Source organism: Poecilia mexicana, unplaced genomic scaffold (assembly GCF_051168715.1).
Source record: "Poecilia mexicana isolate PSO_F unplaced genomic scaffold, ASM5116871v1 scaffold_15, whole genome shotgun sequence".
NCBI classification, from domain to species: Eukaryota; Metazoa; Chordata; class Actinopteri; order Cyprinodontiformes; family Poeciliidae; genus Poecilia; species Poecilia mexicana.
Genome location: NW_028263384.1, coordinates 11,303,382 through 11,331,295, shown reverse-complemented (window position 1 = coordinate 11,331,295; position 27,914 = coordinate 11,303,382). Strand labels below are relative to the sequence as shown.

Here is a 27,914-nt window from a genome sequence, read left to right as displayed (position 1 = left end):
TATTATGATATAAGATCTACTAATCATCATAGGAGGAGGCAGCTTCATTCAAAAATGTATTTATTTCATCAACCAGATCAGAGATCTGTTTTTTCAGACTTTACATTCAAACAACAAGGTGAGACCACATGCTGAGGATAAAGGGAGAAGACAGGTTTGTGTGCATGGGTTCTCTCTTTCTCTTTTTCTCTCTCTTTCTCTCTCCATTCTGTATGCATGTCTTCCTTCCCACACAGTCCTCCATCTCTTCTCAGACAGTCTTTTGATCAGCTGGCTCCGGAGCTGTTGAGGCAGATGCAGATTCCTCCTGGGTCTTGTCCAGTCCCTGGCTGAAGCCTTGATCGCTTGACTGGCCGCCCTCCCTTACCGTCACGGCGGCGTTGGAGTTGGATGCGTCTATGCTCTCGTATGGCTCCGAGGTCCACTGCAGGAGAAACGGAGACGTTTAGGTATTTAATGCACCTGCAGACCTATGCATTTATTGAGATACATTTCTTATTGTGATAAGATTGTTGATTTGTTGCTGTCATGATATATTATAAATAATGATGTTTAAAACCCCACGTATTCTCATGATTGTTAGCTTTCCTATTCTCTCCACTGATTGTTCAATGAGAGAATCAATAAATATCAATAAATATGAAAATATGATTAAATGTGGTTACTGTGTGCAGGTTAGTGATAGAAATCGCACAAAAATGATTTTGGGGGAAAAAATAAATAAAAAAAATAACCGCTTATTTCTTTCCGTAAGATATTTTAGGCAAAAAAAGAACAAAGAAATTGGCAAAAAATGATTTTAGGATAGTGACAGAATCAATGCTTGTTTGTGGGGCTATGACTTTAAAAAATGTGTTGGTTTTTAGTCAAATCATTAAGAAACCATTGTGGAAGGTCCAAAGTGCCACTTGCAGCTACAGAGCCACAGGTTGCACAGCCTTGATTTAGAGGTATCGGCGTAAAAGAGGGATGAAACAGCATGCAACAAGTTTCAGACTTATGTAGATCTGTGAGATAAATTCCCAATAAAACGTTTTCACATTTGCATCACGACAAGCTTCCGTGACGTCGTCCTAACCTGCGTGGCTCTGCTGCTGGACCTGTGCGAAGGCCCGACGGCGATGTTGACGCTGGACGAGGACTGCGTGTCGGTGGTGTTGCCGCCTTCGGCAGCGGACAGGCCGGAGATAACCAGGCCGCTGGAGAAGCTGCGTTTCCCGAACAGAAGGCTGAGTGTGGACGAAGATGAAGAGACCTGGGACGAGACGTGGGGAAAAAAAATCCAAATAATCGTTTAGATGGTGTTTTTTTTTTTATGTAGAGAGTGTCAATGAGGAGTAGATGAAGGTGGCACCTGACTGGAGCGCTGCTGATGCTGCGCTGCCTGAAGCTGAGAGCTGATCCCTCCTGCTCCGGACAGACGAGGGACCTGAAGAAAACAAACATCCAGTTACTCCTTTAGAGAGACTTCACCGAAGCATCTGCTGGTCGATAGGAACAAACGTGTTTACCTGAGAGAAAATGGAGGCGATGGAAGTGTTAAAGGACAGCTGACTGTTGGACAGACGCTGGACCAGCCCATGGGCAGAGCCAGAGTCCAGGATGGGACCTGATTGGCTGCTTACGGGAGGGCGTTGACTCTGAGGTTGCACAGACCGACTGCGGTACTCTCTCCTTCCTGAGGGAACAGAAGCACAGAGACACAAATCAAGTCTTTAAAGGACGCAGAGACGTGTTCATTTATATGGAGCTTTTTTTTAAATCTTTTAATCCTTTACATAATTTCTATTCAAGAACATTTTTGTCTTTTTACAAAATTAAAATTTGTAAAAATTAAACCTAACCCCAATCACTCTCAGAGAACAAGCTCATACCAGGACACCAGCTTTAAAGCATTTTTACAAAGTTAGTTAAATTTAGTAAATGTTTCATGATGTGTCAAATTTTACGTGTAATGTTTTTTTTAGTGCCGTTTTTAAATATTTAAAATTTTAATAAAGAAATGCTCCTGGTTGGTCTAAGTCACTGTTGACTTCTAACAAACGAAAGCATCACTTGGAAAGAGCTTTATGGTGTTTATTCAGCTAATCTTAGTCTGATATTACAAATGTGTTCAATATGAAACATCTAACCAGAGGAAATCGATCAGGGACGGATACTTTTTTTCACATTTCTGTAAAACCAAAAGCACAAATTAAGTCTTTTTTTCAAAGGCACCACAGAGACGCTCTATGGCATGTGGTGCAGTGAGGGGTGTGTGTGTGTGTGTGTGCGTGTGTGTGCGTGTGTCTATGTGTGTGTGTGTTGGTCACGTACCCGTGTTGTGATGCCTGTGGCTGTGCGTCGTCCGCGCTCTGTGCTGGTAGAGGCTCAGGCTGTTGGACGTGACGGAGGACGGCCGGTTGTGGCTCAGCGAGGAGGAACCGCCGGCGCCGCAGTCCACATCCTCCATGTTCACGCCGCTGTTGCAGCTGGTCAGGTTGTCCTTACGCACTCTGCAGGACAAATACACACACACAGACCTCCTGTTTATTTATTTATGTCAGTGCTGCAGAAGCAAGACGGCGACGCGCCATCAAAAGATCTGCAAGCTTTGACAATCCCAGGTGGCTGAATGTTACGCAACTGTGCGAACGTGTGTGAAAATACATTCTGAATGATGAGACAAAAATCTATTTTAATGCTCAGTGAAAATAAAGCAACACCTTCGAATGAAGACGTGGTCTCAGAGACACTTCGGTCCTATCCGGAAAGACATTTAGGTCCTGAGAAAACCCGAAAGAGAATGGTGCAGCCGCAAAGACGGATATCTGACAGTGATCAGCAGCAAAACAGAGACTACTTGATTTATTAAAGCTAAAAAAAAAGTTAAAAAAGAGAGAGAAATAAAAAGCAACGCAGCTGCAAGAGCAGAAAGTCCATTTGCTTCTCCATCTTCTCTGTAATCTCCGTCTCCCAGACGCGCACCCTCACTGTCCCTGTATGTGTATTTAAAACTACATTAACTTGGCAGAGTCCCTCTCCCGCACTGGGAGTCATTATCTGTAAATCCTCAGTGAAGCACTCAGTCAGCCTGCAGGGAGCCAGAGCACAACAATTACAGCGCAGTCCTTTTCCAGAGAAATTCATCCTATAACACAACCAGCTGAATGAGTGCTTTATGAGGTTAGCATAATGCGCGTTATAGCTCGCCTCCAGTTCTAAAAGAGCCAAGCCTTCGGAAATGGCTCAAGCGACTTTTGAAGATTTCCAGAGAACTTCTATAAACTATGAGTTTGACGAATGTAGTACTGAGAAACTAGATTTTTTTTCCCATGGCTGCTTTCCCAGCTCTCCTATCACAATGATACTATCCTCACATGAATGAATATAACATTTTTGTTACAAATAATTGGAGCAATCAGCCAAAATTTCAATAAATATTGACGGTTTCTGCTTCACCACGATCGCTTTCTCCTTCTCCACCATCGGTATCTGCTTCACCATGATCGGTTTCTGCTTCACCATGATTGGTTTATACTTCTCCACCATCAGTTTCTGTGTCTCCACCATCCTTTTCTGCTTCCCCACCATCCGTTTCTGCTTCACCTCGATTGGTTTCCGCTTCTCCACCACCGGTTTGTGCTTCTCCACCATCGGTTTCTGCTTCACCACGATCGGTTTCTGCTTTTCCACCATCAGTTTCTGCTTCACCACGATCGGTTTCTGCTTCTCCACCATCGGTTTCTGCTTCTCCACCATTGGTTTCTGCAGTAGCTCCAACATTTCTCAGGTATTTAGAACATATTTTTAGCATCCACCAAAAAATTAAAATGTCAGCAGTTGCTGAGCTTAGAGACTACAACACTTACAACAAGAAACCACATCTAAGAACTAATCGTTACTACAACAAAATTAAATGAATGCGTTGCATTATCTCAAACGGTTTGTTTCAGTTTTATGAAGTGTTCGCAGAACTGGAGCTGTGTCCCTGAAGTGATCATCTAGCTGAGTTCACGTCCACATGGAAGTCATGTGGTCTCTGGAAGGACCTTGAATGTCTTCATGCGCACAGGCCAAAATAAATTCAAGTGAGCCTTTTATGCACAGGGTCTCACTCGGGGAACCTCAGGAAATGAACTCGTGACCAAACTAAATAAAGTCTGATCTCTACTTACAGTAAGGATGCTAAACTGAGGAGGACAGAAAGGAGTAAATTTGACCAAGGAGCTTTTAGCCGGCTGGTGGAGCGAGGGATGGAAACTGACCGCAACCATTTAGAGCAGAGCCAGGAACGAATGGTGTCCAAGCTGAGAGCCCCTCCTCCGATGCTGCGGAGTGTGCGGTGTGTTCCTGCAAACGATGTCGTCAGTGGTGACACGTACCTGGAAAAAAATAAAGAAAAGTGTCTTACTTTTATACTACGTCTGGATGGGACAAAATCTGAATTTAACAACGTGACGAGTCAGCTTCCATACTTGGTAACACACAATTTTACCAAGTATATTTAAAATATTTCTGCTGCAAATGTACACATGATACAAGACCAAACTAGCATACAAGCAATTATTTAACAGGAGATAGAAGCTTAATTCCTTATTATTAATGAGGCAGATTATTTCACTTTTAACGCTGGAAAAACGTAACACTTTATTTGAAGGCATGTGCATAAGACTGATTTGACACTGTTGCATAACATGAAGGAGTCTTCATGAATGTTTATCATGAAGTGTCATTTGGTAAATAATTACACTTTTAATGCAAAGCTGATATTTTTTGTGGACCTTTAGTGCAACTTTGCACTAAAAGTGTCATTATCTACCAAATTACAAGTGGAACTTTCTTATTGATATTAAAGCAATTATTCATTTAAAACAAGCTCCCACATGTTGCTGAAAAGTTACTTTTAAGTCAGTTTTGTCTTTGAATTTGCACTAGAAACTAGACTAAAAATACTTGGTACTATCTTTTTGCATGTGGGTGGATCACGCCTACATGGGGTATCCCAGCGGCTGGTCGCAGGACGAGTTGACCATGTTCCTCAGCGCTTGTTTTGAGTTCTGGATGCTGCCGCGCTCCGGGTTGCGGTTCCGCAGAAACACCAGCTCCTGCTGCTGGCCCGCCCATAACCCGCGCACACACTCCTTATTGATCTGCAGAGAGAGATCCGATGAATGTTCAGCATCTTATTCGTTACGACGTTAGCCAAAATGTGACGCTGGCCTGACAGTCGACCAGAAATCATATTATTAAGTCATTTTGGTGAATTATTACATTAAACTAACTGAAGTAATACAGTAAAAAAAATCTTTCATTTTGGTCAAGTTGGTAAATATAGTATGCTGCTCTCATTTTTCACGTTTTGTTAAGCTAGCCACGAATTTCCATGTATTTGAATGGATTTTTATGAAACACAAGTGGTAAAAATAGAATGAGTGAAAAACATGTCAATAACCTTATGTAAATTAAATAATTTTTTTAGATATCATCTTAGTTTTTTCTTTTAATTTTCAATGGTTGAAAAATATATATTTTCTAGATAGAACTAATATGAAATAACCAGATTGTTCTAGTTATGTTTTAAATCGTAGCTCAAAGTTTGGCACATCTAATACACAGGATCTGTGAAAATCAATGTACGAGTCTTGCAACATTCTCTAAAGTGGCTTTAGATCTGAACTTTGACTAGGCCATATTGATATTAGGCGAATCTCCACTCCAGCATTAAGTCCTTCACAGCCTCTAGTCGGGTTTCTTTCCCTGTCTGGCTCCATTAAACAGCTTCCATCACAGCATAATCCTGCCACCACTGTGTCTCACAGTGGTGACGGTGCATTCAGGGCTCTCGTCTCCGCTACCTTGATGACCTTGAAGCTGAGGTGGCGCTTGTACAGCATGATGATCTTGTACTCGTCGGTGCCATCGTCGATCATGTGCCTCAGGGTGAGCAGCGTGTCGCGGCTGGAAAGCACCGCCTTACGCCAGGCGGGGTCGCTCTCGTGGCAGATCACCAGGCCGCTGCGGTAGTTCGTGATGGCTTCGTACAGGATGGACGCCTCCTCTGTCTCCTCCAGGCACGTGAAGTGGTCCTGTAAGGACAGTCACAGTGAACGGTGAACCACCGGGGACTCAAATCACCCACAGTAGATTCTTCTGCTGGAGTCGGATTTACTTGATGCAACTTGAGGCTCATTCTGACGGCAGGTGCCACCACCTTCTGCAGCAGGTCCAGGTCGGTGAAAACCCACTCGTCTCTGGTGGCAATGCGGAAGTCGCCTTTAAACAGGGTGTTGAAGCCGTACAGAAAGGACTCCAGGCTTTATGGAGGAAGAGAAGAAGAAGTTGTTGTTTGTTCCTCAAATAATTAAAGCAGCTACATTAGAGCTTGAAATGAGACGATATTTCAATATTGATAATAAACTAGATGAAGAAAAAAGCTCCTTGACAAAAATCTTTCAGTTTTTTTTAGGACTTAGCTGTTGGCGCCCTCTTCTGGTCTTTCGTTGCAGCTGCAGGAAAGGACTTGGTACAAAGCTCCAACTGTTTAAGGTTGAACTAAAGGAATTTATGATAAATAAAATGAAGATTCCTAAACATTTTCCAGAGCAGAACTACAGACTTAAATGTCTAAATATTTGCATCAACTTTTGACGAGTCAAAAGAAAATTAAAAAATTGGGTTTTGGGTATGTTTTGCAAAAACTACCAAGTTTTTGTAAGATACACCCTGGTGGCCAGAGTTTTTTTTATTTCTTCTTGTGGCATCTGGATATATTCTGATCCAGATGCCAAAACTGGTTACAGCTCTGGATATCTTTATTCTGTTTGTTAAAACTCCAAGTTGTGATGTGAAAACTCCGTCTGATCAGTTTAGTTTCTATATTTTATTAATTCATAGCAAAGGTAATTTCTGTCAAATCACTTTTGTTTCAGAGGCTGAGAAATAAGTAGTTACTGTGAACACTTTTATATTTAACCAGAAAACACTAGTGTTCAACTGACCTTACTGTAAAAATGTCTTTCTAAAGTTATTCTTGTTCCAATAGGTTAGATATATGCTTCCTAGTCCTTTTTGTCTCAAAACAAAGAAGTTTTAGGAAAGTTTCTGTTGTTCTTTTTCATTTTGCCACACAGAATCCTGCCAATTTTCACCAACACATCTATGAAAAGCAGTAATCTCTCCTTACACGTGCGTCATCATCTTTTACCTGTTGGACATGTTGTGCGACGCCGTGCCAAGCGACCTCCTTCCCAGGACAGACAGGGCGTAGCACAGCGTCACCAGAGGGGAGTCTTCGTCGCTGTCCACAGGCTAAAACATCAAATTACAAACATAAACAAAACAACGAATCCTTCGCGAGAAAGACGTTCACGTCACAGCGTGTGCTCCTTGGCGCGTGGGTCGGTCTGTACCGTCTCCATCTTGCCAGCGCAGTGCTGGATCCACTCCAGGTAGACGTTGCAGAAGCTGGCGCGCGTCACCCCCTGCAGGCAGTGGACGTAGTCCTCGTCGATCTTCACGCTGAACACCTGCGGGTCCCGCTCGATGTGGTGCCACTTGGTGTAGGACTGCAGCGCCTCCTGGATGCTGGCGTCCTTCAGCCAAGCGCCCAGTTTGGGCGAGTGGACCAGGTAGTAGATAATGCTCTGCGGGCGGAGACGGAGGGGAGATGGAGCAGTCGAACCACTTGAACGCGCCCCTCGTTCGGGGCTTTCGGGCCGGAGAGCAAAAACTTACTTTCAGGTAGTAGGTGATGAGCAGCTTTCGGAGGTCGTACACCTGCAGCATGGTGGCGGCGTTGTTCTCGCTGATGCTGTATCCCTCCAGCAGGTACTTGGTGGCCGTCACCTCCCAGGCCAGCCAGCGCAGGTTGAAGGCGGCGTTGCACGACAGCGTGTGAGGCAGGTGGCCCGGCTCGCAGCAGCAGCATCCGTCGTCCTCCTCCACGCCTTCGGTAATGGCCTCCACCTCCCTCTGCTGACAGTAGGTGCCTGAGACAACCACACACGCACACACACGTGGGCAGATTATACACCCTTTCAAATTCAATGAAGTCCAATTCAACTAGAAGTTTTCCGACTGGCTGAGTCTTCGCTGCAGAAACACTAAATCTCACCAAGTATGTTTGGTCTAGTTTCTTTGCATAAAACCTTAGTGCACTTAAAAAAGGACAAAACTAATTCACAAGCAACTTTACATCACAACATAGGAGCTTGCTTTAAGTTAAAAATACCTTAATTTTGATGAAAAAAGTACTCAATCTGCCAGTGGAACAGGAAATTTGTCTCATTTTATAACTTATACTAAGGGAAAATGTCTATTTTCTATATAACTAGCACTTTTGCAGTCCAACTCCTCTGTAAATGTCACAGAGAAACGTAGTTGTGATGACGAATGGGGAGTGTTTTGAAGAGCATGAGCTTCTTAAAGAGACAGTCCCAATTTCAAGGCACCAAATTACAAAGTCAAATTTGTTTTCCGTTATGTGTGATTACACTCTAAACCATTTTATAGCAACTGCAGGCAACATAGTTACTTTATTGTGCTGTGATATGGGACTATGTGCCTGGAAAATGTGTAACACTGCCCCTTTAAGAGTATTTTATGTGGAATTTATTTGACAGGCCTGCACTAAATAGTGCATGATTGTAAAGTGTAAAAAAAAAAAACAATGATATCCATGTTTACTCTGATATTCTTAAATAAAACAGCACAACTTTGTTTTGCAAAGAAGAATGGACTAAATAACAGTCCACTGGTGGAGACGGGCAGCTCCGGCAGGTTGTTTGCTAACTGCTGCTGCCACTAGTCTGGAGGAGCTGAGTGAGGAGGAGCTCCAGCTGTACCTCTGAACTCCAGCCCCCTGAGCTGGAAGGTGACGAGGCCGTTGCCGATCTCAATGAGGTGGACGAGGGCGTTGAGGTAGTCAGAGGCCAGGATGAAGCAGTCTCCGGCACTGTAGTTGCCCCACCGGCCCAGCATGAGGTCCCCGCACAGCGAGTGCTGCAGTGAGCGAGTCAGGTACTCGTAAAAAATCGAGTTCAGGTTGTTGTCATCGCAACCTGAAGAGGGCAGCGGAGAGAAAACGTCACATGTTCTGACAGGATTTAACTGGGGGGACAGAGACGTGAAGAACTACGGTGACCAAACCTGTCTCCTTGTCCACCTGGGACACCAGCCTGCTGTTGGAGTTGTCGATGCGCTTTGTGCTGACAGGAACAGGAAATGGAACAGGATCGTGAGCCATGTTTGTCACTCAGACCTCGCCACAAAGATATTGTGATGGCTCTACAGACTTCTATTTAAAAAAAACCTCAAAAAAAAAAAAATCTGTCTCCTTCCCCTTTGCTATCGTGCAATAATTTCAAGTTGAAACCTAAACGTTTGCTTCGTGACACCATGTGGGAGTCGGATTTTCGAGCGGAGCGAACTGAACGGTCTTCATCCTTCCCCAGAGCCGCGTATCAGGACTCAGACTGACGACTTTCTCCTCAGACCCCAGCTGAGCTGAGGCTGCCAGCGATTTGCAGCGTCCAGGATTTCATTCTGGCTCTAAACATAGCCTCCGAGAGAGGCGGCACAACAAAGCCGTCAGAGTATTTTTAGATGTCTCTCATGGAAATGCTCATAAATAAGTGAGAGGAGACAGAGTGGGAAGATTTGCTGCGTGTCGGTGGTTCGCTCAGCTTTAGAAGGAGCTCAGAAGGTGTTTTTTTGTTTGTTTTTCCTGTTAGCAACTTTCCTATTAGATAAACCAGCTCTGTTCATGAATGCGTAAACATTACATGAATAAATCAAGAAAGGCGTATAAATGAATAAGCTGACAGGCTTGATAGGACAGCTTCATTCTGAAATCTTGACGCTGTGCCGACAAAACGGCTCTCGTTCGGTAAAAGGCCTCACTTGTAGTTTCGCTCCCAGAACTTGACGGGCCGCGGGTACGACGTGATGAATATGGCGCTGCCAAGGAAGGGCGCCAGCGGCGTGTAGAAGATGGTGGTGACCAGAGTCTGCAGCAGCAACATGGCTGAGTCTGGACGGAAGGAAGTGAAGGGAAGAATAAAGGTGGGAGCGACGTGTGGGAACTGTGGTGTACAGCAAAAAGAAGAGTATTTGCTTCCTTAAAGACTTGTTTTGTTTTTGTTGTTTTGTCAAACGGAAATGTTTCAGATTGGCAAATACATTTCTATATAAAGTGAATTCAGTTTTCAGATACGTGACTCCCTCCACACTTTTGGTTGCAATTTCATGACCCATTCCTGATTGTTCAGCTTTATTTGCTCATTCTGAATAACATTTATGCTTTTATCTGCACATGTCTGTTGTTGCACACTTTTTATTCTCACTCGTTGTAACTTGTGTGTATTTGTAATGCTCAAATACACACATTTTGAACCTTTTGTAATTAACCAACTCAGTTCCTTCGGACTGGAGCATGTGAATTTGTGATTCGACAAAAAGAAAGCGACTTCCACGAGAGGTGAAAGTCACAGCTCAAACCGTCTCAGTTTCCTGTCACAATTTATTTGACGATCTGACTGGAACATTTAAATGCGACTAAGCAAAAGGAAAAACAGAAACAAAAAGCCATAACGGCGCAGCGTTTGGGGAAGGATACGAGGCACGGCGAAAGGCTGAGCGAAGGCATGGAAGGCGCTGCCCCAGGCGATCTGCCAGGGAGCGATGTAAACCAGGATGAAGTGGAGCTTTAGCAGCAGCTCACGCATCTGGAGAGGAAAAAAAAACAAAAAAACAAAACAAAAAAACAGAAACACACAGTCAGTTTGACATGAAGTAAAATTTCACTCCTTATACAAAACCCAAAATAAATCTAAAACCTGTTAAGCTACGTGATAAGTTTCTGCCTCGCTTTCTAGCAGGGTTTTCCTCTAGCAGGGCTGCATCGGCGGGGATGATCCTCTGCTGCGATGTTGGATAAGCTTCTCCTGAGCTACAGGGATATCAGCAAACTGGATTTGGAGGCTGAGCGCGATGAGCAGTCTGACCTCTGGCGTAAACTCACCAGAGACGAGGGTTTTTTAAAAGTCGACAGTAAATCCTCGCTTAAGGAGGAAAGTTACAGCCTTGTGACGGGACGTTATGAAGCATCGCTGTCAAACTCACTTTCATTTTGGGCCTCGTCAAAAATCTGAATCTTAATTGTGCCAGAACATATTGACGAAACCAGTTAATCTGTTAAAATATCAATAAATAGCTGTTACTCCAGGATTCAGAATTACAGATGGTGTGGTGCCAATTTGTTTGCAAGTAACTTTTACACTAATATATGAGGTTAAATGTGACTTTTTATTACTCGCCATATCAGTTACAGACTATAACTTGACCAATTCTGAGAAAATCTGCATTAAGTCAGAAAAAAATGCGGAGATTTGTTGGTTTTGTGTGAATTTTGCAGATTTGTGGAAAAACTGGAAGGACTTTCTGATGTAGTTTGGAGTCTAAAGAGCCACATAAAAAGCTGTGGCGGGCCAGATTCGGCCCATGGGCCTCAGGTTTGACACCTTTTGTTATAAAGGCTTTGCACAAGCCAAATGTTTCTGTTTGTGAACGTTTTAAACAAGGTAGGAGGTCGGAGGTCGCCCAATTACCTTGTGGAAGACAATTGACATGACGAAGAAGTCCAGCAGGAAGCTCTCGGAGGCGTGCGGACAGTCGAAGTGGAAAAAAACGAGCGTGAAGAGAAGCGTGAGGAACTGGAAGCTGGGGTCGCAGAAGGAGGAGCGCAGGAGTTTCAGCCCGGCGACCGTCGTCAGGAGGACGTCGCAGCTGCAAAAAGCGGCGACAGACGAGAGAGGTCAGGCAAGCGGGCCGACGGGGGTCGGGCGAGTTTGTTTTCGTCCGCTCACTGGATTCCCAGCTTCTTGCGGTGGCTGAGGGCGAAGCCGTCGTTGGTGAGGGCGCTCAGCACGATAGCGGGGTAGACCAGGTACTTCTCGAAGCACAGCAGCCCCACGTACAGACGCTCGAACCACATGAGCACGGCGTCCTCTGAAACAGGAGCAGGGAGACAGTTTCACAGGAGCTCAGAGCCTCTGAGGATGAGAAATATTAACAAAAACCCGGGATGTCTTGTACGCTAAATGTTTTCTTTCAATTTAAAACACTGAAAAGTGAATCATCATTCCACCCTGGAAATGAAAACGGTTCAAGTAAATTAATTCAAAGCCCGAAACGACGCAAACCTCTGGGCTCAAACTGGTAGTACTCTTTGGTCTTCAGAACCGGATGAGAGATCCACAACCAGGGGTGATGCTTCCGCAGCTGAGGAATCAGGTAGTGGGTCACGAACCCCACCGTCCCCGCGAGCGCGTACAGCACGATGGTCACGAAGGGCTGCGAGTGAGTTGGAGGAGAGCAAACCTTGTCAGGAAGGGTAAAAAATTATACAGAATAATAAAATATCACAGCACAAAACAAGTGGGAAGCTGACCTTCAGAGAGAGGAACACAGTGCTCGCCGTAATGGCGAAGGTTAGGATGTAGGCGACGGAGCAAACCACCAAATCCGATAATAGAATCTCCTTCTGCGGATGTAAAAAAAAAAATAAAATAAAATAAAAAAGGAGGCTCCAATTACCCGTAATCCTCTAGAATATTCCACGCTCATATTTCACGCTGTTTGTAATTAGCTTCCCATTTCTCGGCAACCAGACGGAGGAAAGTGAAGCGCTTCCCAATCCCTGCTAATTCTGTAAATGTCGTTTGGAGAGGTTCGTGTTGCAGATTACCCGGTAATCACCTGCACTAATCAACTGCAAACACTGCTTTACGCTCTGGGATTACGTGCACCGGTTGTCTGATTGCGGCTACTGTGAGGCGGTACCGTTGGATTAGTGTGTCAGTGGGTCCAGTGGCCGGGTGATGAACCCAAACCACCGCGCGTGTCGCTCCGTGGTTACCATGGAGCTCTGCAGCTTCTCGGGCAGCGGGTCTTTGATGTCTGCATCTTTCTCCTCCTCTTCTTCACTCTCCACAAGAGCGGGCATTAATTTGGACTTGATGAGCGATCTAAAAAAAATAATAAAAACAAGAGCGCTCACTCCCTTATAGCTCAGTCCCCTTTAGTCACTTTACAACCAAAGACTTTGGCGTATTTACAAAGTAGCACAAAATAGGAAAATAATATGATCGTGTAAATGATATAGGAATAAAATTTGACTGCACATGTATTCATCCTACTTTATTGTGACTCTTCCAGTTAAAACCAGCTAAACACACTCGCACACACAGATACTCACAGCAGCACAGAGGGGTCGCTGCTCTGCCGGCTGAGGTGATAGGAAAACACAACCAGAAGGCCACAGAACCCAGAGAACAGGGCAGGGGTGTGTTGCTCGTCCCACGGCTCCTATGGACACACACAAATACACACTCACACCTATCTTTATTCCATATTTTTTTTAACAACTAAGATTTTTTTTCCCCTCTAGTTGCAATCTGGTGTGGACTACATGTCGCCCATCTATTTACTCAGATTAAGTTTAATATTTAAGGAAAACATGCAGACTGAATCAGGTCTGAGCTTTCTTTCTGCAAAAGGGGCGGTATTATGTGTTTTCCAGCTGCATAATGTCATCTTACAGCTCAATCGAGTGATTATGTTACCTTCAGTTGTTTTAAAACTGCTATATCTTATATGACTTAAAATAATTTTATGACTTTGTAATTTAACGCCTTGAAATTGAGACTCTGTTTCTTTAAATACTCTTATTCTTTCTGAAGCTCTGCCGCCAAGTGTTTCTTTGAGAAGTAGCTCCTATAATGAACTCAGTTCCACAAAGTGTTTGCTAATTGCTGATGGCTAGTCTGAAGGAGTTGGACGAAACACTCGGAAGCTTGGAAACTGCATCTCCGGGAAGGCGGTTCTGGGTCCAACCAGAATAGTTGCCACGGGAGATTAAAGGATTTCTCAAACATGCATGAAAGAATCAAAGCAACACTCCATGAACGTTTTTGATGAGGGAACAAACATTATAACATGACGTAAATCTCCAAAAAGGTTGATTTTACGTAGTACCGCCCCTTTAAATGACTTACCTTGAGTGCTCCGAAACAGAAACCGTACAGCAGAGACAGAGCGACCAGACTGCGGAGGATGCTGTAGATCGCTGAGATGAGACTCGTGGCGGCTGAGGCACACAAACGACATGGAGGATGTGGTGAAAAACACACAGCAGCTGCTAGAAGCAACAACCGAGGAAACTAGCAGATCGACACCTGTCGTGGAATATTTAATCTTAATTCTTTCTTTGAAATTTTTGTTCCTTATACAAAGATAAGTGCTGGGTTACAGGGTCCAGAGAGCAACATATTTACTTGTTTGACCCACATAGTCTTTGACCTACTTCAAACCCACATGCACACTTGGTGGTGACCCATATTAAACCCAGATTTGAGGCTAGTCTCCATGGTAACACATAAACAAAGTGGACTTAATACTTGTCAAAACGTGTTTACGGCTTCTTTTTCTTCTTGATGCTTTTAAAAATATTTTTGTACTTTGAGCAGACAGTATTGTATTCACCTGTGCTCTATAAACAACGTCATTATTCATCACCCTCCTCAAATATTAGCATTGTGTAAAGAAAACATGCTGGGCGGTGAGCACCAAGTGGCAGGAATCACCAAAGTTTCAGTAGTAGTTGCTCTAGCTTCATATATTGTTAAGCAAAGGGGTTTTTCTGCATGAATCTGGGATTATTGACATGAGAATTATAATCTGACGATGATACGAGGTCACTGTCGGGATAAATTTGACCAACCCACACTCTCAAAGGTTTGATTAATTTGATGCACCCGGGATTTGTGGCGTAATATCGTCAACATACAACAGAATGTGGCAAAACACGATGAGAAAAACGCTTTAAAGCTCAACTCTGAGTCGTTCATTCATCGCCGTTACTGACCCGTTCCTCCAAAGAAGTGCATGTCGATCTGCTCCAGCAGGTAAATGGTAAAGGTGTTGATCTGAGGGAAAAGGCCCACCAGGAAGGCGAACGGGAAGCAGTAGGTAAAACCTGGTTCACGCGCAATACAAAAATTTCTTAGTAATTAGCAGAAATAACAGCCTTTCTTTTTTTAAAACAGGAAATGAGGGTACGCTTATGATATGCCCTTTTACCAACTAGAACGTCCCGAACGAAGCTCAGCACATCGTAGCAGATGATGGTGACTCCGTACAGAGTGGAGACCGGCAGGTCCTTCCTCCTCAGCAGCTGCTCCAGCAGCCAAATCAGAGCGCAGAAAATACAGAAGTAGGCTGCTCGACTGTAGGCCACCAGCTGGTTGTGACCCTGAACACAAACACACACACACACGCATGTGTTTGTGACCGAATCCTGTTCCCCCACAAGGAGACATGTTGTTTTTGGCTCAGGGGTTAGATTTAGGACTCAGGTGTGAATTGAGTTTTGGTTAGGGTTAGGTATGTAATGGTTAGGATAAGGGTAAGGTTTAGGCTGTAGAAATGAATGGAAGTCAATGGAAAGACCCCACAAACATAGCCACAAAAATACAGTAACACATATCAAACAGGAAGGATGTGTACTCATTGTTAAGACGTTGTGTTTTTTTTACATTTGCTTTGACAGAAACAGGACCTGAAGCCAGAAGGAGGTCGTCTTTAGTAAATATAACTTCAGTGCCTTCAAATAGATTATTTTTTATTGTGGTGTCAAATATCTAAGACAGACAAAGCAAACAGGGAGAGCGACATGCAGGGTGTTCACATGTTTCTAGGGTTAGGGTTTGTAATATTTCAGAAAGAAACAGCAGACTCACATGCGTTGGTGACGCAGCATCTGGCTGGACGCTCTGGAAGAACAAACAAACTGGACTTCAGCTCAGACAGAACGCCTCACAGGGTCAAGCAAAGGTCAAGGCTGAGAGTTGGAGCTTACTGATTATAAACATGCAAAACAATGAATGAAATTCCAAAGACAGCAAAAGGCAGCAGCTAATGAAAAGCATCCAAATGCAATGGTTGTAATAGTAACATCAGAGCAAAGCAGCTAGCTCATTTCATTCCTCTTGTCTGCACCTCGGTTCAAATTAAGCCTCTGTGTAAGTTTTCAAACTGTGATACCACGCAAAGTATAATTTTAATAAGATTTATTTATGTCAAAAAAATAATGCTAATTGGTTCAAACTATAGAAAAAAATGTAACAAATTATTGGAGGAAGCAAAAGAAAAATCACACACAACAAATAGATCGGCTCCCAAAACTGACCCCTGTGGTATCCCACAAATGATATCAAGACATGCTAACTGGTAGATGTCTGTCTGCACAAAATGTTGACCCAAAAACAAACAAAAACAAAACCTTGATACTGTGTATTTGAGGTTTACTGAATAATATTTCCAGGTATGATTGAATTAATTTCAGTGAGAAAGAATCTACTAAGAATTCAGACAGTTCTTGCTTTTAAAAATCCCTCAGTTTGCTCATGGTACAGTCATTCGATCCTGAATAAAGTATAGTTAAAATGTGTCATTAAAACTCCAATGCGATATTGCACATGCAGTATAATCACAAACCTGCTTTGCAGGCTGACACACCTCCACCATACAGCCCTGTTTACCTTCAGCAAGGAGTACTGGCAGCTAGCGATGACCAGGCAGAACTGAAAGACCCAGAAGTCCTTGAAGCATCCATGGTTGAGAAGCACAAAACCCAGAAAGGAAACCAGGAAGGCCATGAAGACCGCCGCAACGTTCTCCAGAAAATCCTGGTTTCTTTCGGAAAACAGCACATGGAAAGGAAGAGGGATGGATCACAGCAGTGGCGCCGCTTGTCACAACTGACCAAAACAGATTAAACCACAAACACTGTCGCCTGTAGAGTATGTAAGATCTGATCCAGGAGGTTTTGGGAGTTACCTGTCCAAAAGCGCGAGCAGGGTCAGACGGTCATACAAAACACTGACCCACTTCCCGGGAAACAGCTGGAGTTTGTAATAAACCTTTCGGGTCGGCTTCTCCTGCGTGGACGTCTCCGAAGATTCATCCAAGGAGTCTTCCTCCTGCCACAGAAAAAAATCAAAAGCATGAACATATCCAGATCCTGGTTATCTTTTAATGAGGAACAACAGAAAGTGTCACAATGTTCCAGAATGTGGAGACATGTTTGTTCTTCATTTAGTGAAAATACTTAGGATGGGCAGAGCAGCCAGACAATGTTTACAAGTAGATAAACATTCCAGACGATTCTAGACTCAGCTTCTCGGAATAAAAAGACAAAGGAAGGAAGGACACAAAAAAAGGAAAAGAAAACTGAAAAAACAGAGGGAAGGATACAGGAAGTAAAGAATGTAAGGAAATAGTCACAAGGAAGAAGAAAGCCGAAGAAAGAAGGAAAGAAAAACGCAAAGAAAATGGACACAACATCAGTTAATCACTTTGTAAAAGGAGGAAAGTGAGTAGATAAAATAACAGCAATAGCACTGTTAGATACTTTTTATTTTCCTATAGTTTTAGTTAGTAATTGAAGAAGAAGATGAAGACCGGAAAGATCTCCGGGTGCGTCCTCCGTGGCCGCAGCCTGTGAGCGGGAATGATGCGTCGCTGGAAGGGGCAGTCGGTGTGAGCGCCCGCTGCACCGTCCTGACACTCCGAGTTGGACGAAGTCGACAGCAGGTCGCTGAAGAACAAACAGATCACACTGTAACCATGGTAACACGCAAAGGCTGTTACAGAGAGCCATGCAGCGGACACGTGGAGGAAGGCGCTCAGATCACAGGAGACCAGAACAGAACTTTTGGGCCACATGCCAAACACTACAAGTGGAGAAAAGTGAAAAACCGGATGCCACCTTGAACACACCATCCCTACTGTTAAGCACGGTGGTGGCAGGATCAAGCTGTGGGGATGTTGTAGAGTGCAAAAGATGTGAAACTGAGGCTCACAGGTAAAAAAAGAAAAACACTGCATACATTCAGATTTGCAATGTGTCCAAAATGTGGCGCCTGGGCCATTCGGAGCCCTCGAAATGATTTTGTGTGGCCGGTGGGTGTGATTCAAATCTCTTTTCAGTTTTTTAGGGGCTTTTAAATGTATCTTTTTTTCATTTCAGTGAAATATTCTGTTTAGTTTATTATTGGGCAGATTAAAAAATAAATAATTTTTTGCTTTTATTTGAGGTTTTTTTTTTTTTTTTAAGAAAAAGGATATGGTTCTGTGGGCAACGAGTTCTCTGATCTTGACCATTTTGGCCCGGGTAGCAAAAAGGTTGAATCCCAGTGGCTGAGAACTAAGTCCAGACCTGAAGTAAATTATTTATCCATTAGCAAGACTTTAAAACTGACATCTAAGCCTCAGCTATTTTGAACGGAACAACAGGCAACAATTTCGGACTCAGTATATGAAAATGCACTATGTTGGTCCATCACATAAAATCCCAATTGGATACATTGAATTTTGTGGCTGTGGCACAACAAAGTTTCAATGGTACGAATACTGCGACGTGCAGAAGGTTGGAAAAAATGAAAAGATAAGACGAACAGGTGGAAATGTTCTAGAACATGCAGGTGGAAATGCGTCAGAACAACGAGGGAAACTTGCGCGAGCAAAGGAGAAAACGGAGAGGAGAGCTTGCTGCATGGCGGGGAATCAGCGGCCTGCGTACCACATGTTGCCTGTAATGAGCTCTGCTCCCAGCGGCAGGTTGAGGGCTCTCTCTGCGTACAGCTTCCGAGGTCTGTCTCCTAATCACACAAACACAGAGACGTTCAGATCGTCCTGTTCGGATGTGAGATCACTGGTGAGCCATTTGGCTGAACACGTTGGAAAATGCTACTTAATCCGCCTGCTTTCTGAAGCCGGCAATTAGACGTAAAACACACTGAATCCACGGATGTCAGTTTTACAGATGAAAACACTGTCCAGTTCTTACTATGCACAGTGTGGAAGGTGTAGGCCTCTTCTTTACTGGTGGCCTCAGGTCTGCAGATGACCTGCAGCATGGAACTCTCAGACTGAGAGGTTTGAGATGGGAGGGAGTCGTAGTCCGGATCCTTGTCTCTGTCCGTCTGCGGACTACGAGAGGAAAAACAGAGCTCTTTGTGTGAATCCGACTGGTATTTTTTGCTAACTTCACGAGCACGCCTACCTGTCAGGAGAGACGATGGGGATGTGCGTGGGTTTTATAGCTTGCGGTGGGTTCGTTAGGAGACTGGTGGGTGGTTTGGGTCGCTCTGATTTGTTGTCAGTGCTGGTGTCTGTTGCTGCTGGATCCGGCCCTAGAGCTGCACTCCGATTATCTGAATACAGGAGAAGGAGATACCAGCTTTTGTTATTTTGCTTTTCTTTTCCTCTGCAAGCACTAATGGGTTAGAGCTGACAGTATAGCATGCAAGCTCTATCTTTTGTTTAGTGGTTTAACCTTCTTCTTCTTCTTCTTCTTCAGGGTCCACTTTCTGTTTGCTCTTCTTCTCCTCCTCCTCCTGTGCGCTGCCTCCTCTCATACTGAGGGAACCGAGCAAGGAAACAAACTCCAAGAAGTTGGACTCATTGGGAATCTGGCCTTCCTTTGCCTCCAGGTCGGATTTGGAGCTGGTCATCGTGGTCTGGTGAAAAGGGAAAGAAGGTTTGAGTGCATTTCACAGATGGATGGCATAGACAGAAGAGTTCATTTAACGTACTGTGTTTTGTGAGCGGTCTGAAAGGAGGACGGCGTCTTTCCCGCTGTCCATGCTCAGTCCTCGGATGTGGGTCCTTCCTCCCGGCCCGTAGCGGCCCACCATCGCAGGCAGACGCAGGAACCCCTGTGAGTCCACGATCGGCTCCAGGGGGTCCGTGTCGTCTGGGTGGGAGCGGACGTCGACGCCAGACGAGCTGTTGTCGTTGGTCAGCTGCGGGCTGGGCGTGCCGTCTTCGTTCATCAGCAGCCTGCCCTGCTCCTGCTCCAGGTCCGGGCACTCCAGCGTGTTGGACTCCGAACTCATCGTCTCTCTGCATAGGTGAAACTCTTCGCTTTGGCTCGTGACCTGCTGCGGCTGTCTGGGGGTGAGGCCGTCCTCCGAGCCCGTCGCCTCCTCTCCCTCCTTCTCCTCCTCGGGGGAGTCGAAGGTGATGACGGGGATCTTGATGTGACATTCTCCCGCATCCTTCTGAGCCTTGCAGGGCACAAACAGGGACACATCTAATGCAAATGGACTGGACTTATGCAATCAGTTTGACCCACAAATGCACATTTATACACTGACGCACAGATTGGTCGGCAATTTGGCACATTGAGATGTGGCAGGTAGAAGCTGGAATCGAACCTACAACCTTCCGATCACAAGACGATTACTCTACCCACAGAGTCACAGTCGCAAGAAGCCCTAAATGGGGCAAACCTCTAGACAAAATAGATCACGACCTCATGTTTGACCGCAAATCGTGATTCTCGAACCCAGGCTCCTCTTGTTGCTAGGCGACGGCACTGCCTGCGTCGTACCTGAGCGTTCTCCAGCAGGCTCTGCTTGACGCTCTCCTCCAGCTGAGCGGCCATCTGGGGGTCACAGCTCATGGTAATGATGATCTTCACCGTGTCGCTGTCGTCCAGGTGGGCCGACCCCGGACCGGGGCTGGAGTTATCCACCAGAACCACCTCGATCTCATCGGAACAGTACGCCTCCTCCTCTTCTAGCTCAGCCTAGAGAGCAGAACAGGAAAGGAGTGAATAATGAGGGTTTTTTTTTCTTTTTCCCCACTTCAAAGATCCTTAATATGACAACATGCAGAGCTCACCTGTGGAGGAGACTCTGCGATGTCTATGGACTCGCCCTGGTCATCCTTCGGAGTCCCCAGCGAGTTGTTGTTGGCGTCCGAGTTCTCTTTCAGGCCCTCGCTGCCTTCTTCGCTCTCATCTTCACTTCCCTTTGAAGGCGGCAAACCTTCATCCACCGTCTCCCTGTCTACAGCCTCGTCATCCTCCCTTTGCTCCCTCCTGTCCTGCTTTAAGTTTCTCTCCGGAGTCGTTTCCTCTCCTGACCGACTTCCCATCGAAGATCTCTGGACGTCCCCTCCGTCTTCCGCAGCAGCTCCATTTTCGGCCAGCTCCGCTTCCTCCCTTGCGGATCGTGACGGGGACCTCTGCTGGGCCTGCAGCAGCGGGGCGTCCTGGTCCGGATTGGGGCTGGAGAAATCGTCGGGGGACAGTTCAGCGTCCGACCGAGGGTCTTCCCCCATGGCTCGCTCTGCTGCAGCAGCGTCGCCACGGCCTGGACAGAAAACAAACCAGACTTAAACTTGAACAGCACTCTGTAATCCTACAGTTATTCACGTAATTGTTGAGAGGCTCTGATTTCTCTTTAAGAGCTATAAAAAGACAACAAAAACTCTTTTTTTTAACTTTCAAGATGGATTGAAGATTAAACTGCCAAGATAAGACAGGAATTTGTCAAAAACGTCCCAAAATAACAGAGCATACTAAAGCATCTTTTGTCCTTCTTTAAGAGAGAAATCATAACTCAACTGTTTTTTTCCATTCTTTTTCACAATTTATGTTATTTTTGGCCCATATTCATTTTCTTCTATAAGATTATTCTTAAATTAAAAAATAGCTGTGTCCAATTTGATGTTTAAAGGGAAATAAAACAATTTACCATCATTTGTTAACTTTTTCTCTCTCATATATTCACATTCGTTTATAACAACCAGAACGTAGCCTTAGAAAGCTTTTCTGCCTCGATTGATCAGTAATTATTGATATTTGCTCCAGAAGCAGCAGCAACGTGTGAGAGAGAGCGGGCTGCGTTACACAGCTCTGTACTTCAGGAGTTTCCTAACATTTACTTGAGTAAAAATGTATATTTCCTCACAATTTTTTTTAGTTCTACTTTATTAATATTATTTTGAAGTAACACCACTCCGTACCTGAGGACGGTTTCTGATTAACCCCCTCAAGTAACTTCAATGAAAGACAACCAAACACATTCAAGCTACGACATATCTCCACAGCATGGAAAGCATTATTTATGTACCTCAATGATACTGAAAATAACGCTTGTCTTCACTCCACGCCAACTTCTACTTTAAAGAGTGTTGGTGTCAGTAAGAGCTGGTAGCCCAGCACACGGTGTGTTCAGTGAACAAACAAAAAGATCAGATTTTTCAGTTTTTCACTCTGATCCACAGCTGATGTTTTGGTGCTGCTCAAAAATGTTCTTTTAAATTTGATTTAAGAAAAACTCCTTTAAACTGTCAGGCCTGCTCACTATTGTTAAGCTGAAAACTTGGAGTAGATTTAGTTTGCACACACAATCCACCGGATGTCCATCAGTTCCAAAGCCACAATAAATTATCCAGGGATAAAATCAATGAACACCTAAATCAGTGTTTATGCACCAAAAGACTTCATCAAATGGGTTTTTCCCTCTACTCTCTTCCGTGCATTGACTTTTTCTTTTTTATTCTGCCATTTATAAATGCATCCTCGAGTAAAGCAATACTCCCCAGACACATAAATCTTCCATAAACCACAGATTTGAAGGCAGGATGAATGATATTGGTAGCAGAAACAAAACATTTTTCTTCAAACACGTTGCCATCTGATGCAATGCGCCAGAGTTGTTTTTAATTTCCTTTTTTTTTTTCAGCCGGTTGATTGGGCTCTGTCTAATTGCCGGTGCATTAGGTCATAAATTTACTGGAAGCAGTCAGCTGGGCCTGCTGGCAGGATAACTGGACAGCTTTTCTGTGTTTGTCTGAGGATAATTTACGACTGTGATGCATTTTGCAGAAAAGGGAGTTGTGAAGCCGCATCGTCTGTGGAGCCAAGTGGGAGAAAGGCTGGGCAGCATGCCGTGCACACTTTGAAGTAAAGTCGGGGACCTGTGATTATTTGGGGGGGGGGGTTAATTCTTTTAATGGATTTCGATAGTCAAAGATCATCCCTTGGTCAAAACTAAGTGCTCTTTTGTTCCTTTTTATTGCAAGATCATGCTAATTCAGTCAAATATTACTTTAATTTAAGATTTTTCCACATCTTCAACGGGGGCTCCAAAAAATTCACCACAATATGTTTTATGTTTGACTTTAATTCCTGTAAGTGTTGCAGATCTGTGTGTTCAAACCTAAAGAAAGATGGCCGCTACCTTCTGCAGATTTCCTCTCGTCTGACTTTGAGCAGTCCTGTATGGAGAACAGTTCACAAACAACAAGTCAAGGTTGTAAAAAAAAAAAAAAAAAAAAAAAAAAAGAGTCAACACGGCGGTGACTTCATCCATGTGCAAGTCCATCTTACCACCCCGATTAGTCCCGGGTCGGTCTCCGTCTGCTTCAGCGTCACCTGGATCACCGGGCTGGGACGTTTGCGGGCCAGAGTTGTCATAGCGACGCTGTCGGGGAGCGTGCTGCTCTTTCTGCTCGGGGAGAACGGGAAGAAGTGAGACAGTGAGGACTCGGGTGGAAGTTCATAAATCACTGCTTCGCTTTGAGAGAAAATCACGTGAATGCTAAAATGGACAAATCAATGTTGAGGCTGAAGCTGTTTGTGTCTTGGCTTGTTTCATCTCATCTGAATACATCATACAGAGAAGAAGAAGAAGGAGTGAAAGAAGTGATGGATTTCCTTTTATTAGGCTCTGCTCAGAGAGCGCACGTCTCAGCAAGACAGGCTGACCGAAAATCACTGAAATTAGTTCACACATTCGCCGAAGCTGCGCTGAGGCTCTTGAGACAAAGTGAGAGAGTGTGTATTCCACTCTTAGACACTCGATCATGAAGCCAATTCAATTTGAAAGACAGACAGTGCTGGGGAAAAAAAATAAATAAATGCAAACTGAGAATTAAAGGCTGAAAGTATATTTTTGTGCATCATCTGAGATTGAATCTCCTGGTGTAGGTTCCACATTTATCATCCAGACCTGCAGCTTCATCCACAGAGGCCATAGAAAGGCTGGATCGCTGGACAGGAATCTCGTGTTTTTCTACGACTTCTGACTGACCTCCCCGCTCATACCTGATGCTCGCCGGCTGGCAGGAGTCCGAGGCGTTGCTCTTTTTCTCCTGGGCCTTGCTGAGGTCCGAGAGGCTGCTGCGGACCACCGCCTCGCCCTCGTCGAACATCAGGTGCAGCCGGTGGTTGGCCAGCTTGATGAGGATGAAGAAGACGGTGATGGAGGTGCAGTAGATGCTCAGGGCCATGGTGGTAGGAGGCAGGGCCTGCAAGAGAACGCAAGGAGATGTTAAAGACTTGAAGTTTATGCTGTGAAGATCAGGATGTAATATATATGAGGTATGGGGAGAATTATTGCAGTTTATTTCTCTCACGGAGGTTGAAAGCTGAGGGCAAAAAAAAAAGAAACTCGTCTGAATAGATGAGTCAAGCTTCACTTGCAAGACTTCTGGCAGGCACACAATGGATGTCAGTACAGTGCCTTGCAAAAAATATGTATCATGTATTTTATAACCATGAACATCAGTGTATTTGATTGGCATTTAATGAGGTAGACCAGAACAGAAAGCAGGTCATGTGCTGTCCATTGGGATTCAGAAACCTTTTACCCTGATCAACAAAATCTAACCGATTCTGTGTGATTTAATCTCAGTCTAAATCCAACTCTTCTGCGAATGCCTCCCAGGTTTGTTGGAGAGTATTCTTGAACAAAACAGCCTCACAAAGCCCAAGGGACACAGACAGATCAGGGATACACTGTTTAAGTGAAGTTTAAAACAAAGTTAGGTTTTAAAACAGCAACCCGCAGGCTTTGATCGTCTGCACAGATCCATGGTTCAGATGACAGAATCTGCTGACGGGGCAACTTTTAGCCGTACACTCAATAAATTCGGCCATTATGGGAGAGGAAGAAGAAGTAAGCAATTGGTGACAGATAGTAGAGCTGCCACCCGCTTCGCGATTGATCAAATTGCAATCACTATCACAGGTTGAGTGAACCAAGGGTTTCACTGGATGCAGCACTCTGAAGCAAATGTTTTTAAAAATGACTCTGATTTTGTTCGTTTTACTCAAGCTACGATTCAGAAATGATTCAAGACAGAATTATAGTTTGAGCAAAACTAGTAAAATTAACTGCAACAAATGAAGAGTATTTGTCAAGACGGTTCAAAGAAACATTTTTTCATCGTAGGGTCTGATATTTCAGGTGCCATGTGTTCAAATTCTGTTTGCTAATAACAAATGTAGCTCATTTTAGGCAGACTTATGTTTTGTACCATGTGCACACTTAACATGCATACATACACATGGAAAATTTTAAATAGCACCATATTTCATTGACATATTTTTTCTCATTTCAGAAAACTTGTATATCATATTTATTACACATGAACTGAAATATGCCAAGCTTTTATTTCTCCAGGTTTGATTATTATGGCTCATTGTTTTATGCGCTCCATTAAAAAAATTTATATTTTAAACAGGAATGTCAGGATTCAGAAAAAGTGTGCTCCTTTTTTCTCCTTGTCCCATAGAAGACTCTTCTGACATCTCTGGTTCAGGACTGGCTTGCCATAAGAAATGCTAAATTTGCACATCATAAGTAAGATTTGTCTAAGAGTCGTGGCTCATGATGCTGGCATCTATTCTATTTGAGAAGCTTCTTCAAGTACTCAAATAGATTTTGCTCAACAATCCTCCCTGTTTGTAGAGCACAGTTTCCTACCGTACGTTTTCCTTCCACTGAACTTTCTATAAAAATGCTTGGATGCAACTCTCTGCGAGCAACCATGCTTACCCTACTTGTGGAGGGTGTCGATAAATGTCTTCTGGACATTTGTCAAGTCAGCAGACATACCCATGATGGTGTAGATGGTCAAATGTTCACAAAAAAACATTCCGACATTAAAATCGCGACTCCAAAATGGATCCCATGTAATATTAAAATATTCTGAGACAGTGGATTTTGGGTTTTCGCTATCTGTAAGCCATAACCACAACTTTCACTTTCTGAAATTAGTGATTGAACACTTGGTCATGCAAATTTTTGAGTCTGCATGACCAAGTGACCAAGATGCTAAAACTCTAAAAAAAAAAAAAAAGAAAGTTGACAGAAGTCGTTTTTATTTTACTTTTTTACCTTTTGCCTATGCAAGACGCTATAGGTGTTGCTGAAACGCAGAATCTGCCCTGTGAAACATGATGGTGGCATGTTTAGAGCAACTGGGTGTACATTTCATAAACAGGGGAAGGACAAACCAGCGCTTTGTTGCATCAAAGCATATTTTTGTGTAAGAATGGCTCTGTCAAAGTCCAGACCTTCGTCAAACACATCCTCTGTGGCAGGACTTCACAGTTAAAGTTGACAAATGCTCTCCATTCAATCTGAGTGAGTTTGAGCTATTTAAAGCAGCCTCTGGGTGTGCAGAGACGTTCTCTAAAAGACTGGCAGCTATTATTAGAGCAGCTTGGATTTTACATGATGTTGCATGCAGAGAGCCAAATGATGCACTTTAGTATCGTTTAGTAATATAATGTTATCAACCTTTAGTTAAGGGGGTAGCAGCATATTTGTTATGTTTGAAATCAGAAAATAAAGGCAAATAACAGACATATAAGTAAAATGCTTTTTACCAAAAGAATCATAACTGATGGAGCCTGTGTTGCACTCATCATCATCATCATCATCATCATCACCATCATCATGAACACAGTTTCTTCACTGCTGTCAGATCCTGGAGCAGCCATGCGTTGCATGCAGGGAAAAACATTGCGACATTGCCCGTTTTTTTGTTTTTTGTTTTTTTTTTTTTTTCATCCACCCGCGATCCTCGCAATCTCTGGGCGCTGCAGCGAGCGACATCACATACCTGCAGATCCCTCGGTTGTTCATCCAACGCGGAGTAAACGGGCGCATGAACACACTGCTACACACACACACACTGCTACACACACACCTCGCAGCAACCTTCGCGGCCTTGAACATCACGATCCCCTCACGAAAAGCTCACCAGATGCAGAGACAGGGGGAGCATCAGGAGGAATATCCACAGATAGAGGTGGCAGGAGTTGTTGAATTTGTTCTGGTCCGGGTCGTGGTACCAGCCGCCGGTCAGAGATGCCCACACTCCCTGACGCAGGGTCTGCACAACGTGGGAGCCCATGTCTCCTCCTCTCCGCTCGGCTTTCTGGACGGACGGTGATGGGGACGATGATGCTGCAAGGCTACGACGAGATGATCTCCTCTAATGTGAGCTGCTGTCACTGCGCCTCCATGTTGGAGCGATGCAGCAGTGCTCCCGGAGCCCTCTCTCTCATCCTCGGTCTCTCTCGACGGGGTCCTCTCGTTTGTCCGCCGCTGCTTCCGCGGATCTCATCTTGACCTGCTCGGTTGTCCCCTTCCTCCCTCTCCTCCGCTCCTACAGATGCGTAGCACTGACAGCCCCCTCCCTTCTTCTCCTTCTCCTCCCCTCTCCGTCGTTTTTATTATGAGTCCCACCTTCGTTGCTCGGGATGTGAGGCGGTATGGCAGGACGTCGCGTCACATAATCAAACAGTATTCCTATCTACACTTCACAAGGCAACTGTTAGCATTCCTGTCTTGTCAAAATGGCGTTCTTATCAGTCAAAAGCTCAAGCGCTCCCATGCATAAAAATACATTTCTTATCACATTATGTTGAGATAACAACATTTATCTTATTATTTTTGTGATAACAAACCTTTTCTTCTTGTGTGAGTGCTTAATTAAATACTCTGTGTTTAAAACGCCATTTCACTAAAAAAATAAAATTTTAAAGTGTGACCTTTTATTTGGCTGTAATATATTTTAATTTTATTAATTGAAGAGAAATACTTTTTGTACTTTAATTTTAATTTAGGTGATTTTCATGAAATTAGCAAAACTTATATTTGAAAACATTGATTTTTTTTAATAGCTTTGCAATTGTCAGCTTCCAAAAATAATGGCCAGAATACTTCTTATTTTTTTGCCAAAAGTGATTTTTTTTTTTTTTTTTTTTTTTTTTTTTGCTC

General features: G+C 44.0%; 1 protein-coding gene across 1 annotated transcript; it reads right to left on the bottom strand.

Annotated features, from left to right (window-relative positions):
• Positions 1-43: 43 nt before the first annotated feature.
• On the bottom strand, positions 44-27,471 carry pcnx2 (pecanex 2). The gene is made up of 40 exons (XM_015007492.2): positions 26,893-27,471; positions 23,945-24,147; positions 23,228-23,345; positions 23,079-23,115; positions 20,731-21,203; positions 20,438-20,635; positions 19,638-20,111; positions 19,379-19,562; positions 19,106-19,256; positions 18,890-19,032; positions 18,623-18,701; positions 17,503-17,638; positions 16,879-17,021; positions 16,581-16,734; positions 15,780-15,812; positions 15,121-15,292; positions 14,906-15,016; positions 14,037-14,128; positions 13,238-13,347; positions 12,899-13,007; positions 12,431-12,523; positions 12,183-12,333; positions 11,847-11,988; positions 11,589-11,766; positions 10,598-10,706; positions 9,883-10,012; positions 9,130-9,188; positions 8,826-9,041; positions 7,717-7,970; positions 7,392-7,625; positions 7,187-7,290; positions 6,152-6,296; positions 5,838-6,068; positions 4,975-5,132; positions 4,248-4,364; positions 2,317-2,495; positions 1,512-1,678; positions 1,355-1,429; positions 1,079-1,255; positions 44-424 (listed from the first exon to the last, which is right to left on the bottom strand). The coding sequence occupies exons 1-40, from the start codon at positions 27,043-27,045 to the stop codon at positions 251-253; spliced, it is 6,366 nt and encodes a 2,121-aa protein (XP_014862978.2). The 5' UTR covers positions 27,046-27,471; the 3' UTR covers positions 44-250.
• Between the last annotated feature and the right edge of the window lie 443 nt (positions 27,472-27,914).